This window comes from Cladophialophora bantiana (assembly GCF_000835475.1).
Source record: "Cladophialophora bantiana CBS 173.52 unplaced genomic scaffold supercont1.7, whole genome shotgun sequence".
Taxonomy (NCBI): Eukaryota; Fungi; Ascomycota; class Eurotiomycetes; order Chaetothyriales; family Herpotrichiellaceae; genus Cladophialophora; species Cladophialophora bantiana.
In genome coordinates, this window is record NW_015971581.1 from 73,082 (window position 1) to 86,659 (window position 13,578).

Genomic DNA, 13,578 nt, shown 5'->3' on the forward strand with positions numbered 1-13,578 from the left:
TGACAGTCTGCATCCTATAGTAATAAGATCTTCTGAATGGAATTGGGATTCCTCAGGGAAGGCTGACTGACTATCAAGGACTATCAGTTCTAAAGGACGGGCTTTTCACGTGCTACATCCTTCATCTTCTAGGTTGTTAAACATCTCGTTGCTTTATCGACTAATACCGCTAGAGGTGCGCCCGTTCACGGCGGGTCTATGAGAGTATCATGAACAATGCCTCTAGGCATGTTTCTACGTAAGATATGAAGTAAAGAGATACTCAACCATCTTTCACTATACTTGTCTAGATACTCGTACTCTACCTTTTTTTTTTTTTATAAGAAGAAGCAAGAACGGGCTTCAAGAGTGAATACGTCTCTTCGAGGTCTCCTTAAAGCGGCATCACGTGCCAAGCACGGAACAAGGGCGACTCGACCTCCGACTGGGATAACAATCGGTGCGGGCAAGAGGTCAGAGGTGAACCTCCAACCATGGACCGCCGCACACAGACCACCGTCCTTTGGAACCGGCCAGATTGAACACCTAGATAGCTTCGGCTTCCAATAGAGTATGGCATCGACCTATAAACACACCGCTACAGCAGAAGCCAGATGAGCCCTGTCCTTCAGCACAAGACCTCCTCCCGATATGAGATCACGCCTGCTAGCATCTCTGTGAAGCCTGTACCATGGACGCTGGTGACCCACTGACGCCCAGCGACGTCCACTTCCTCCCGCAATCTCCCTCTCAACAGACCTCTCGCAAGCTTCCAGATGATCTGCCGACGTCCCTAGATGACCGTCGCTCCTTTCCCAACTATGGCGAGGAAACAGAGATGTATGATGGATGGCAAGGCAAGAAGCCCACAGAGGTCTCGTGCTTCGTGAAGACGAATACTTACAAGCTGTCGGTATGGATAGGTTCATCCCAGTATATCACGGCACCGACTCCCGCAAGAACCCTGACCTTCGATCTGCATCTGGATACCCCGGCCTACGATGACGAAGAAACCTTTGCCCGTATTCAGGACAGTGACTCGCGCCTAATGGAAATGGTGGCAGCTCAGGCGCACCACCGGGAAGATGGTAGTCCTGGACAGGATGAAGATGCTATTGCTATGGATGACCACCTGTCGGACCGCGAGAAGAAAGAGATTCTGCAGAAGAGCCTTAATATGGCAGCAAGCAATGGAGACGTCGCCCGCATTCAGAAGCTGGTTGGAGGTAGGGCCAAGCAATATGTCGATGTCAATCAGCCAGACGAGGAGGGGACAGTGCCGCTGATATATGCTAGCTGTTTTGTATGTGGAGCCATAATAGCATGGCAGCTCCTCAGACTGACATGGGCCAGGGACATCATGAAGTTGTGGCGGCGCTTCTCAACGCTGGAGCCATCGTCGACAAACAAGATCGAAATCAGTGGAGCGCCTTGATGTGGGCAATGACAAATCGCCACAAGCAAATCGCCAAAATGCTGCTTGATCATGGAGCCGACCCTGATATCAGATCTTCCTCTGGAGGCACCGCGCTTGACTTTGTCCAGCCTGGGTCCGACTTCTCTCATTACCTGCATGAGAATGGCTATCATTTCGGAATGTCCAGCCTCGGAGATGACTTCTACAACTCGGGCTTCTCCCAGGATCGGTTCGAAGAAGAGATGGCAGAGAACGAAATGAAACGACGGATGCTAATGCAAGAAAGCGCGGCTAACCTGGAGGTTGATTTGTCCACTCTGGGATTTGACGAACAGCCAGAGGTAAGCCAACCAGAAAATAGCGCATGATATGTTTTACTGACTTTTCTAGTCACCCACTGATCTTGAGATTGACGAGGAAGAGTTTATCTGGGATCGTTGCGTTGGTGACCAGATGTTTGTCTTTCAGGCTGACAAGCTGGATGCCATCCTTGACCTTATCATCACCAATATGACTCCGCAACGATCTCCGTCGCAGAAGCCCATACCAGCGAATCTGATCTTCCTCATGGCCCGATATGCCAACTATCACATGACGGCCTCCCTCCTAGACGATGTACTCACCAGAGCCATGGATCTCATTAACGATGTCATCGAACACTACCAATGGGACATGACCATGCTCGCTTTCTGGATTTCCAACGCGACCCTGCTTCTACATTATCTAAAGAAGGACGCAGGCCTGGTGCAGGTCACATCCAAGTATCAGCTTGAACTTGCAGAGCTGATCAATGAGACCTTTATCCTCATCATCCGAGATGCGGAAAGGAGAATGAACAAGGTTCTGGACGTAGCAATGTTGGACCACGAAACAATACCTGGCCTGGATGACATTGCTTTCCAAGGAGAATGGAAGGTCTTCAAATCCAGGCCGAAAGCGCAGGATGAGCCGCCGGAAAAGCGGTTTCGACCTCCCTCACCCAAGCGGCGGGCCCAGACATCTCCACGCAACATCACCTCGCTTCTGTCTTCGACCTTGTTTGTGCTTGACCTGTACGATGTTCATTCAGTCATCACATCACAGATCCTTTCGCAGCTGCTTTATTGGATTGGTGCAGAATTATTCAACCGGGTCATGACTACAAAGAAGTACCTTTCGAGGACTAAGGCTATGCAAATTCGAATGAATGTGTCTGCCATTGAGGACTGGGCGCGGACGAATAATCGACAACCGGAACATTACGAGAACGGCTCCACAATATCGACTGGAGAGAGTACGGTCGATGCCGCACGGCGGCATCTCGCACCCATCATCCAACTGCTTCAATGGTTGCAGTGTTTTAGTTCGCTGGGCGAGGATCATGAATCTCTTGTTGGAACGTTAGTCCAGCTCCAACGCCTTTCTCCCACACAGTTGATCCATGCCGTCAAGAATTATCGAGCAGAAGTCGGCGAAAAGAGCCTGTCCAAAGCACACATGAAGTTCTTAACTCAATTGCAGAGAGGCGAACAGTCATTGATCAAGCGACCACTGACGCCCATGGTCGATGCACCAGAGTCGGGTACGACGACCCCTGCAAGGCGAAACGGAACGCCAGCGCCAGCAAACAAAGATCCCAGCACACCCCAACACGCGTCAGCTCCTTCCATATCCTCCCCAGTCGAGCAGGACACGGACCCACCCATGAACCGAAATGCCTTGACACTGGATCAGTCTCTGATGCTTCCGTTCTCGCTTCCGACCTCGACAGACATGCTCATCAGTTATGGAGCGGGCATTGGCGGCACAAACAGGGAGCGAGCGAGGAAATATATACCTACCGTTCCAGCGGAAGTCCTTGGTAAGCTGAACCTGGACGGGGATGGCCTCCGTCGAGAAGGAAGTATCGGCACGATTGGGACGACGGTTCAGGGCTGGCGAAGCAGTGCATTTTGAAAAAGATATTTTGGAGCTTTAGGCATAATAAGCGACAGTTCTTTGAGAGAGGCACAGCAAGGTGTTGGTGCAAAGACTCGCACTTATAGTTGGTGACATGGAACAACAAAATCTGCCGTTATTTCAGCTATCGAGCCACTGCGTGACAGATCAAATGTACGAGTTATCTGTTGCGTCAGTCAGGGGAGGTTACACCTCGTGTACCAAGTAAAACGTGGGTGGTTGCGCAATCCCTGTATTGAGTCCAGTGAGTAGGGGGGAGAAAGGACCACATGATTTAAGTTGCAGGTACCAAAAGGGGAGCCCGGTTGGAGGGGGGCCCGGGCGGGCGGCAGCAAGGTAAATAGCACCGGCTAAGGATGTGCTGGGGTGCCTAAGTCACGCGGTTTAGGTACAAGGTTCTACGTAGGTACATATACTTACGTACCTACTTACTAGGTATGTGGGGAGGCAGGCAGTCAGTCGCGACAATTCCCACTTGAAGCTCCCCACACTCATCCTCCATACGATGTACTGGGTACAACCGGAACGCTTCCTTCTCTCCTCCAGTTCACCCTCACTCCCTCTTCCACCTCTTCAGATTTCACGCTTTTCACCTCGCCCTCATGACAACCGGTGATTGCTGATGAGTACGGGGGACTCTACCATGATATCGGTGAGATCCACATGTTGACTAGCGACCAGAGTGACTGTATGGCAGCTCCACTTGGGATATGGGCTGGTGATGCCAGATGGCTGCAATTTCGCCAAAATTCTGCGCCATCCGACCAATGTCTCGAACCCTAGCTCCCTCGATAGCCGTACTCTCCAGATCGGGACGATGGCTTGTTCTCCTGTGCCCTGGTGTCTCCCATTCCTCTGCAGCGTCAATAATCACTAGGCCCTTTCCATTTCTGAAACTTTGTCGTGGACTTGCCGGTGCCGGAAATCTGTCAAAAGCCAGGAATGCCGTTAACATGAGACACCCCTCTCTTACCAAGCGATCCCTGTGTATGTCAATCCATCAGGGACTATGTGGGTGAACGGCCACGAAAGTTCAAACTGCGATTTCGATCATTGACCGGTCGCTGTCCTCTAAATGTTACAACAAGATTTGGTGTATCATATCCGGCGTGCGGCGCAGATGCACCCTCGTCCTGACTTCACCGGCGACGCTGGACCGGGAACAGCGAGCGCGATTTTAATCTCGTCCACAACCGATATACCGATCACCGACACATTGACAACCTCTTCAAGCAGAGTCACTGCAACAGCCACAACCACAAACACGGATATGGCGCCGCATGCGACCTTTCTGTATCCAACGGAGCCGTTGACCTTGAACAATATTGATGTGATCCAAGTCAGCTACCGGACGGATTTCAAGAGTGTGGACCTGTCGATATTTTGTGAGATGAGTCCAGGCTCGCATGAGTTCGCATTGGCCGATATAAACCAGAGTAAGCTTGCTGAACCCGACCAGGATAAGGAGAAGACGTTGATTGGATATTCCAGTCCAATCCAGTGGCACGTATGCCATTGCGCCAATCCAAGCGGGGATGAAAATTCCCCAGTTCCCTACCTATTGCAACTTCATGCTCTGTGATTCCCAGAACAAGACAGACTCTACTACCGCGGCTGGGTTCACCATGATCAGCACCCAAGGCATTGCCACGACCTACGCTTTGGCCGCTACACGAACAGCGTCAACCCCAACACCAGCGACACAGAGCCCGCAGGGCTCTGCGCAGACTCCCGCAGCGATGGGGCCCACCGTTATGTCCTCATCTGCGGCATCTGCAGCAGCCGAGACAGCCGTCGCCTCAACCTCTACTTCTGCTGGACTGGGTAATGGCGCCAAAGCTGGTATTGCCATTGGCGTGATTCTCGGCATTTGCGCCTTGATAGCCGCCAGTCTCTTCTATCTACGAATAGGACGGCGAACGAATAAGTTGGAGAATATGGTAATACTAAGGAGTACAGCGTCGTCTGTGGACTTGGTGGCATCCGAGAAGCTTGCAGTAGAGAAGCCTGCGGCAGCATCACAAGCACCCGTACCCTTACACTCTCCACCGAACAATGGATCTGGAATTGCAGCTTTCAAAGTTGAGGGGAATCATCGCAACTCAGAAGACTGGAGACGCTTTTTTGGCAATGGGAAATCCCAGAAGTCTGTGATATCCTCTTGAAAATTTCGACCACAGGACCGACAGAAACCGCAAAAAACTAATTTCCGTGTTTTTTAGCGACAAGACCGATACGACTCGATTGTCTTTATTCCATAATTATGAAAACAGAAGTTTCCAGCCTAGGAACTTCTCGAGGAGCCCAATGCCATACACAGGCTTGTTGTTTGCAGAGCGTCACGTGATTGTGTTTGACTCCTCTGGGCGGCCTCTCAACGTGATGAACAACAACACCTGGAACACTCTCATTGTGGTTCAACTTTGTTCTTCTCTTCTGCACGCAGCGCCATGCTACATTCATCTTCGGCCCATTGTTGCAGCGACATGTCCCGTTTCGGCTGTTGTTGGTCTTTTGGTCTATTCCATTCTCGAAGCGCCCATTGTTCACCATGCCGCACCCATTCAACTATGTCCGCAAACGTGCCGGACAGTGCTTCGACTTCACTTGCGCAGTTCCCACCATTGTTCTTTGTTCCAGCGTGTCACTTCTTTTCCTTCTTATTCTCCGACCCCCTCCTCGCGCCTATCCCTTGTTCAGTGTTTGTCAATTCGATTCTGCAAAACCTGCTGTCTATACTTCATCATGGTGGCGACAAGAGCCCAAGCACGATCACGACCTGGTGGACCTGCGCAGGCTAGTGCCAGCAATGGACCCCAGAAGGTGGCAGCGCAAGGTCAAGCGAGAAGCAAAGCACTGCCGAAGAATTCACCGAAAAGTAAAACACCAGCTAAAAGTCAGTCCAAACATGAGGCCGAGCAGAAGACTCTACCGAAACGTGAAGCACCGAGGGAAACAAGACCGAAAACCAAAGCATCAGGGAATGGTCGATCGAAAGGCAAGCAAACGTCAAAAGCAAAGGGCTGTGACAAAGAAAACTCGGCTCCTCCGAGCGAGGCTGAGGACGCGCAGAGGTCGGCAGTAGATCCTTCTGTGGGAGCCAGTCCGACCACGTCGGATGGACCCGAATTCCACCCGCCTTTGAGGGCGCCAAGGGAGGCCATAGTGGCAGCGAGGTCAATAATACGTTCAGATGTTGGAAATGGGTTCAAGAATCCAGGCCACCTTTGCTATCGCAATGCCACCATAGTCATGTTACTACACAGCAACAGATTTATGTCCTGGATTGAAAATCGGCACATTCCCAACCTGACGGGAGCAGGGTTGAGAGTCAAAACTTACAGCAAACCCCACATCGACGCATTAATTGGCCTAAAAAGCAGGGATGATCAAATTGACGACGACACTGAGACATTGTTTCTCACCAATTACACCGACGTGTGGTGTGAATTGTTCGAGCTGAGCAGAGTCTATTGGGATGAAAGCCACAATACACGGAAGACCCTCAATGCTGCTATGGAAATCTTTTGGAACTACGTTACAGATCCGCAGCGCGATCAGGAGAGAATCGCTCTTGCGGGCGACATGTTCAGGACGAAAATGAAAGAAGCCGGAGAAGACCAGTGTGCTTCCGAATTCCTGGGCTGGTTAATCACACTCAGTGTTGACCAGCTCCGATACTTCATCCAGGAGTGGGTTGGCCGACACGCACACAGGTGAGTCTTGCCTAGTCACATTCAATACATCTATACTGAGCTGATTGTAAGAATAGAATGGAAGAGACTACCTTGATCAGAGTTGCGAACCTGCATGACCTAAACATATATGAGCTGTTACGAGTCACGCAAACGCAGCGTGTCCGGTGCATGCAATGCGGCTCCCGGCGCAACGTCAAAACCCGTTTCTCGTCCCCCATTATAGATAATATATTGTCGCTTCCGCTGGCAGCTACACCCAATAGCGATGTTCCGGTGAGGTTGGAAGACTGCCTTGCGAAGAATTCAAAAAACGATATTGAATGGCTCTGCAGTGATTGCGGACGTCAAGGAGTAGGGCTCGACTCAGAAAATCAAGATGGCGCAAAGAGGAATCACTGGAAGAAGATCTACTCCACGCCCGAGGTTCTCTTTGTCCAGCTCGCACGCTTCAAGCTGATGAAGGACAGAAGAGGCAACGTGATGTACGGAAAGGACGCCACACAGGTAGACATTCCGGAGGAGCTAGATCTGACCCCTTTTCTCGAGAGGCGAGGCGAACCGGCCAAAATGTCGGCCAATTACCAGCTCAAGGCCATCGTGAACCACCAAGGTGACAAAGATCGAGGTCATTACGTCTGTTACGTTCGCCGAGGAGAAATTTGGCACGTTTTCAACGATGCACTAAGGGTGAAGAAGATCTCTTTCAAAGACATTCTCAACCACAAGGGTGGCTACACCCCCTATATGCTCCTGTATGAGAGGATCGTCCAAAATGAGGAAGATAGCGTTGATGGTGACCAGGTGGACGCTCCGAGCGGTGGTAATACTGTGGGTGATGCTGGGGGTGACTCCGACGCCAGAAATACTGAGGACAAAAGAGACAGGAGTAACGAAGACGGTAGGGGCGGCGGCAACCAGAGAAGAGACTGCCAATCTCCTGTGAACGGTGGTGCACAAGATGGCCCTCAATCCTCATCGGCCCAACTCAAGGTTGCCACAGAAAAAGACCCACGCCCGGGACAATTGTTCATCGACATTAAGGCGGGTGTCGGTCGGTACGAATTCAAATTCCCGACGCTCGTACTGGAAAACTATGCACGCTCAACCAACGACAATCACGCCTTCGTTGAAATGTGGGTTAGGGACTCAGAGGGTCAAACTTGGGAGATTGAGGGATCTGCTGCGTTCTCGACCAGACAGGTCAGAGAGGGAGCAGATTGCACCTCTATCAAGTTAAAGCCAACTCTTGGGCCTGGGTTAACCCTTTCTTCAACGCCATCGATATGGGTTGCATGGGACGACCGGCCACATTTCAACAGGGCTCCAAGTGCCGATACTGAACTTGATCCTGAGCTTCTTCCAGATCTACCGAAACACAGTCCCAATCACTGCCTGCCTCAGACCTATTTTCTGAAGTCCGATCCTGGCACCCCTTTCGCTTCTCAACGATCTCGTAGTGATGACGGGCCTCCGTTTTTCTACCAAACTCCGTCCGTGCAGGCTAAGCTGCGCGAGATTTTCAACGACATGGAGCTCTTCTATCAAGAGAAAACCAAGCAGGATCTCCATTCCACGATCGTCTCCCCGTACCAGCAAGAAATTGCAACAATGAGGGACCTGCTTGCTTGGTACCAAGAGCTCTTATTGCAGGCAGATGACCCCGATGGGATACGGGACTATTGGCAGAGGAGAGAGGCAGAATTGCTGGACGAGCACCAAAAGATGAGGCAGCAAATTGCGGAACTACAAGAGCAGATCCGGCTCCTTCAAGGATGGAAAGTGGTGCAATATCATAACCTGGAGGGAGAGGTGACAAATCCTGGAGTGAAGCATTTGAATATTAAGGGGCGCGCAGGTATAGGAAAGGTGGGAGCGGGACAAAAGAGAACCTTGGATCACGTCGATGAGGACGTTCAAGAGGTCTGCAATGAAGTCTGGACACGCGCGAGCACCTTTAAGCGTGCCAGAACCACCAGCGGCATAAAAGCGGAAACGGGAGCTAACGAGCAATTGCCCGACAATACCGGGTACGACTCACGTCACGAAACCGAGCTACACTATGATTCTTCGGGACAGAGACTCTACTCCTCCACTCCTGAGGACGAACGCGAAGACTGGTATGGGTTTGGGGAGGAGGACGGTGACGATGACGGGCCCGATAATGTCGAGGATTTTGTCCAAAAGCAGCACGAGGAGGAAGAAAGTCCCCTCCCAGACTACGAGGATATGGTCCACCCCGACGACGACGAGGGGTATGATGGCTTGAATGAAACCTCACCGCGCCAGACCGCCTCGTGGTGGTACACCAACTACGCGGCACGCCTCGCAGCCGGAAATTTGCCTTCGACACCGAAGTGTGCGATGCAACAGACTCGGCTGCCGAGGGCAACGTCGAAGCCCACTCCCCTCCAAATCAAGCACAGCCCGGGCCAGGGTTGGGCGGGCGGTCGTCTAAGGTCGAGCCCTCAGTACTACCAGACGTCACCGGCAGGCAACAACGACGACGACGACGATGACGACAATAACCACAACAACGTCGAACCTTGCTGGCACGTCCGGTTTGATGAGGACGGACAACCTCACTATTTTTTCTTGTGAAGATGATGTGGTGGAGCTGGGCGACGACAGGAATGGAAACAAGCATCGATACTGGCGGTGTTCTCATGAGAAAAGCAGGATAGGATAGGACAGGGTAGGACAGGACAGATGGGCGGTATAGATCGCACTGCTGAGCTTCCATCTGCTTTATTTCCGTGATTGTAATCTTGCATCGCGTCGTGTGCTTTAAGTTATATAATTAATAATAACATAATTGCATAACTCAATTGGAAAACAAGCATTTCTGACCAGGCCCTTTGCCTTCGGAGCATGTCTTCAGCTCGAGTCTTCAGCTGGTGACAAGGACGCCTTGTGGTGAGAGACCTACCCTACCTACATCCGTACATTGGGGCTGATAATTCTGTGCTATCCTGTAATTAATCAGAGCATAGGGATCAACCATGGCGTTTAGAGAGGTGCCCCTGAGAGGAAAGTAAATCGTAGGTAATCTGAGGACGCACGACCCGAATGAGGTCGTCACATCGGGCTGACGAGTTCCGCTGTTTCTGGCCTTAGACGGTGAGCGAGGGTTTGACAGGTTGCCCTGAAGATGGAAACCCCAAAGGACCACGGACATATATATCCCATCTTCTGGTGCTACTGTCTTAACCAATGAATCGGATCACCGCGTATGCAGATGTTTCTGCACGTCCTGGACAACGGTGGTTAAAGCGGTGGTATCATGACAAGCATATAGTCGTCGATCGGTGTTTGAGGATACGCAGTAGTGGTTTGACGGCTTGACGGCGGGCTGGTTCTGCTGATCTTGTTTATCTTGATGTTCCCACGATCAGCAGGGTTTCTTGTCTGGCCGCGGCAATAATAGATTGGCGCTGTCATGGGGTGGAAGCATCTTGATTCGCTCTGTGGTTGGTTGCGCGCTCGAGCTGCATGAACGAGCTTGAACGTATTGCAAAGGCGCCCAACAAGCTTTCCCTGACAGTCGCGTGCTAGGTCGCCTGGATATGTGAGAACATGTAGGGGAATTATTCGGTGGCGAAGATCCACGTAAGAGCGGCATCACGGCTGTGGGAGGAGCTCAAGGCGTCGCCAGCCGGCCGTAATCAGTCCACATTAGACATTATGGTGCCAATCGGGCGGGCAGTTCGATTGTGTGTCTTACGCGAACGCCGTCCTCATCGAAGACTCTCCGTCCAACGACCCATTGACTAAGGGAACCAGTGCTGTGCAGGACACGGGATGCGACATGCCCATCGTCCACTTACTAACGCACGCCAGAGGGTTGTTAGATTCGATTACTACATTCTCGTCAAAGGAATGGACAGAATCCGATGCCCAGCGGCAACGGCTATATGTCAGGAGCTGGCACCAGGCCATCCGCCGCTATTGCAGTTACAGTACAGAGTCGCGCATATACAAGGTCAGTGTCCAGATGTTGTTCAATATCCTTCCTCCCAGAGGTTGAAGCCGGCACATTCAGTTATTACGACAATCCAAGCGCATTGAAGCATATTTTGGAGGTTTTCGAGCGGATACTGGTAGAAAAAAAAAAAAGGAAAATGAAGCCCAGCCCGGACGACGACAATATCGAAGAGAACTCAGTGTCGGCTTTGGAGGCCATGATAAAAAATATATATCATGATAACCTGTACCAACGCGCTGAGAGGTGGCGCGGAACGTTGAGAAGGCCATCCGCGGAGCCTGAAGCTCGCCCAGCCACGAGAAACCCCAACCTTGGCTCCCCATCAGATCATATTGCGCAGGTGTTGACTCTGTTTCCAGAGCAATTGAGAAAGGATCTGGGAAAAGGATGGGCATAGAAGACAGGGTTTTAATATCAAGCCGTGTTCTTCCTGATCTCTGCCATCCCCAACGGCAAGGTCTCTATCACTCAGTCCCTGTCCATCGCCTGCAAGCCTGGATGTCCTCGGCATTCAGAGAATGGATCGCTTGAACCAAAAAACACTCGCTTCTCTCTACGACACTCGCTTGAACTCTGGGGATTTTGAGCATATGCATGGTATTGAATATGGCTTCTTCGATTGACTCACCAAGGGCGACAGAGCCATGGCCGCATTGAAAGACAACTTCGTGGTACGCATTCTGGTCTTGCTTCCTCCCCATATCTCGGTGATACAGATAGCTCTATTCAGAACAACGAGCACTCTGTCATCCTTCGACACTCTTCCCTTCATTAAGTACACGGTGTGTCTCAGCGTCAAACCGTTGGTTGCCTTGGTCTTGGGTTGATGGTATATTAAGCAAGAAAAGACCATGCAGTGTGGACAGTGCTTACGGTGGGTGAGCTTTGTGCTTAGGCACTGTAGCGCTGTAGGGGATGCAGAGGCGAGTGCATCTCTCCTTAGACATTCTGGGGTGTTCGATCCCATCGAGAACGTGATGGCCGTGATGTGTGAGGCGTGCATCAGCTGTGAGAGCAGCTCAGCGACAGCCAGATATTCATGTGAACCCCTGTGTGATATGATATTCACAAAGGACTGTTGGCCCCTCTCTCTCCATCAGCAGACGAGAGTTCCCACGCTCACGATTGATGTTGAGTGATCCAGGTGACGTGGAGGATGCCAGTGATTACGACTTAGCGGGTGACTGCTTCACAGTGTCGTCCACCACACCAATGAATTTCCCGAATATTCGGGCTCCCCTTCTGCTTTCAAAATCCTTAGAAGTATTTAAGCATTCAGCATGCAGACCTGCCGGTAGAACTTGGGTAGCGGAAGTAGAGTATTAACTCTGCATTGAAACGTCTTGACTCCATCAGGTTTCCTCGGTTTCTCTGCTCTTGGCTCTGTTGGTATCGTCTCCTCCATGGTGTCCATGCCTTTTGTGATGGTCCTGGCTATCTTCTATAGCTTCGTAATCTCGATGCCATCGTCTATGCCGATGATGATGATGGTGGTGGTGGCTATGGTGATGCCCATGTCGATTTTCGCCCTTTCCATCCCGATGATGCTCAGTAACTTCCAATTTCGCGTGTCCATCATCTAGATTGAACCCTTCCAGGCTCTCCGAGTCGTCTTCATTATGGCCTGCTCTCTTTCTGCGCTTTCTGTCGTGTCTTTGCTTCCCCATCTCTTCGACCTCTTCTAGATCCCTTTCGCGCTCCCTCATCCACTCCTGTCTCTGTCTCTCATTCTCCCTGAGAGCTTTGACCCCTCTCTTCATGGCCGCGAGAGGGTCGTTTGCATTGAGCCGTGCGAGTTCTCGTTCCTGTTTCCGGGGGTTATCCTCACCCCATTTTTCTCGGTCTAGCTGGATAGACGTATACCACGTGTCTTTAGATCGATCTCTTTTGCCAGTGGCGTCGGTGAGGTAGACGGTGTACGGATCTTTTGCTTCTTCTTGATCGACGCAAGATCGTTTCTCGGGTGCAGGTATTAGAGAGATATGCCCATGCGCATCAACGAGGGAACCGTAGTCTTGCTTCTCTTTGTTGGCGGACACGGGTGAATTTTCCAGGGCAAGTCGAATATCGCGATCCGTATCATCTTCTCCCGGCAGCTTGCGTTTCAAGCTTCTGCTCTGGTTCTTGCTCTGTTGTTGTAAAGTAGACAGTCGATCACCCGCCTCCTGCTTCAGACTGCGCTTTTCTTGTTCGGTGGCTCGACGGCGGGCTTTGGCTTCATCACGCTTGACACGCTCGATGTTCGCAGGGGAGTAGACGTTCCACGATTTCTTGCTGAGGAGATGGAGAGGCATGGTCCGATCATGCTAGTCCAGGAGGTGTGCGTGTTCGAGCGACAATTGACTGCGGGGAAGAAATCTAGACAAGACTGATCAAGGCTGCAAGGCTGAGGCCACTCTGCCGCCACCACCGCCACCAGATTGCGGGCTAGGCGGCGAAACTTCGGGACACGGAGTAGTTGGTTGTCCAGGATGTCATCTTCAACGCCGATGCCTCAGAGGCAGCGCAGTTTTGGCCCTTGGGGTCTTGAAACACTCTTAGAGCCGCCGTGCCTGTTCTTGACA

At 51.5% G+C, this 13,578-nt stretch overlaps 4 protein-coding genes across 4 annotated transcripts; 3 read left to right on the forward strand and 1 right to left on the reverse strand.

The window, feature by feature from the left end:
- Window positions 1-670: 670 nt before the first annotated feature.
- On the forward strand, window positions 671-3,331 carry Z519_05030 (uncharacterized protein; the record flags this gene model as incomplete). The annotated part of the gene is made up of 3 exons (XM_016762772.1): window positions 671-1,282; window positions 1,333-1,737; window positions 1,787-3,331. The coding sequence occupies 3 exons, from the start codon at window positions 671-673 to the stop codon at window positions 3,329-3,331; spliced, it is 2,562 nt and encodes an 853-aa protein (XP_016620385.1).
- Window positions 3,332-4,409: 1,078 nt separating this feature from the next.
- Window positions 4,410-5,499, forward strand: Z519_05031 (uncharacterized protein; the record flags this gene model as incomplete). Its single annotated transcript, XM_016762773.1, has 2 exons — window positions 4,410-4,770; window positions 4,826-5,499. The coding sequence occupies 2 exons, from the start codon at window positions 4,410-4,412 to the stop codon at window positions 5,497-5,499; spliced, it is 1,035 nt and encodes a 344-aa protein (XP_016620386.1).
- Window positions 5,500-6,079: 580 nt separating this feature from the next.
- Window positions 6,080-9,630, forward strand: Z519_05032 (uncharacterized protein; the record flags this gene model as incomplete). Its single annotated transcript, XM_016762774.1, has 2 exons — window positions 6,080-7,050; window positions 7,107-9,630. The coding sequence occupies 2 exons, from the start codon at window positions 6,080-6,082 to the stop codon at window positions 9,628-9,630; spliced, it is 3,495 nt and encodes a 1,164-aa protein (XP_016620387.1).
- Window positions 9,631-12,366: 2,736 nt separating this feature from the next.
- Window positions 12,367-13,308, reverse strand: Z519_05033 (uncharacterized protein; the record flags this gene model as incomplete). Its single annotated transcript, XM_016762775.1, has 1 exon — window positions 12,367-13,308. One exon carries the CDS (start codon window positions 13,306-13,308, stop codon window positions 12,367-12,369), a length of 942 nt encoding a protein of 313 aa, XP_016620388.1.
- Window positions 13,309-13,578: the final 270 nt, after the last annotated feature.